This window comes from Dinoponera quadriceps, unplaced genomic scaffold, assembly GCF_001313825.1.
Source record: "Dinoponera quadriceps isolate SergipeBrazil2010 unplaced genomic scaffold, ASM131382v1 C3878190, whole genome shotgun sequence".
Lineage (NCBI taxonomy): Eukaryota > Metazoa > Arthropoda > Insecta > Hymenoptera > Formicidae > Dinoponera > Dinoponera quadriceps.
The window spans coordinates 1-771 of NW_014567909.1; the positions used below are offsets into that span (position 1 = coordinate 1).

Sequence of the window (771 nt, forward strand, 5' to 3'; positions counted from 1 at the left end):
TCCCACAAAATACTATATTATATTTTATTGTACGATATAAATTGTAGACATAACATTCAATTATCATATATTGCCGCACACAGACAAATAATTTCCACAATAACATGAATTCAAGTATATCGTTGTGAGAACATATATCTAATACATATTCATAAAGGAGAGTACTTTTGATTAATGTCATCCTTAACAAATCTTAAGATTTAATATTCACACACAATATACACACATTTGAACGCACCAAGGACAGCGCTCACGTCTGCTTAAACTCTTCCAGAGATGCCGGTTGCGTCCGAAGTAAAGTCCAGCTGGGCCGACGAGGTCGAGGAGGAGGGAGGAGCGCTGCCCGCGCCGTCGGAGGTCTACGAGAATGGCCACAAGGTACTCACGGAATACAAATATAACCAGGACAACAAGAAGGTGAAAGTGGTGCGCACCTTCAAAGTGGAGCGTCGCGTAGTGTCGAAGACGATCGCGGCGCGCAAGAATTGGGCCAAGTTCGGTGATGCTGCTGACGACAGGCCGGGACCTAATCCGGCGACTACCGTCATCGGTGAGGACGTCTTCATGCAATTTATATCCAGCAAAGAGGAGGAGAACAAGGTGGAGGAGGACTCCCTGGACAAGTTGAAGAGTATGGGCGACAAGGGTGTCGTCAAGTGCCGCAATTGCAACGGGGACCATTGGACGTCCAAGTGTCCGTATAAAGACACTGTTCTTGCTGGAGGTGAGTGACGACACGGACCGAATAAACGTCGATCCCGCTATTCTATA

The 771-nt window shown here is 46.4% G+C and overlaps 1 protein-coding gene across 1 annotated transcript; it reads left to right on the top strand.

The window, feature by feature from the left end:
• The first annotated feature begins 9 nt into the window (after positions 1–9).
• Positions 10–765, top strand: LOC106751500 (eukaryotic translation initiation factor 3 subunit G-like). Its single transcript, XM_014632398.1, has one exon. It carries the CDS (start codon positions 277–279, stop codon positions 730–732), a length of 456 nt encoding a protein of 151 aa, XP_014487884.1. The 5' UTR covers positions 10–276; the 3' UTR covers positions 733–765.
• Positions 766–771: the final 6 nt, after the last annotated feature.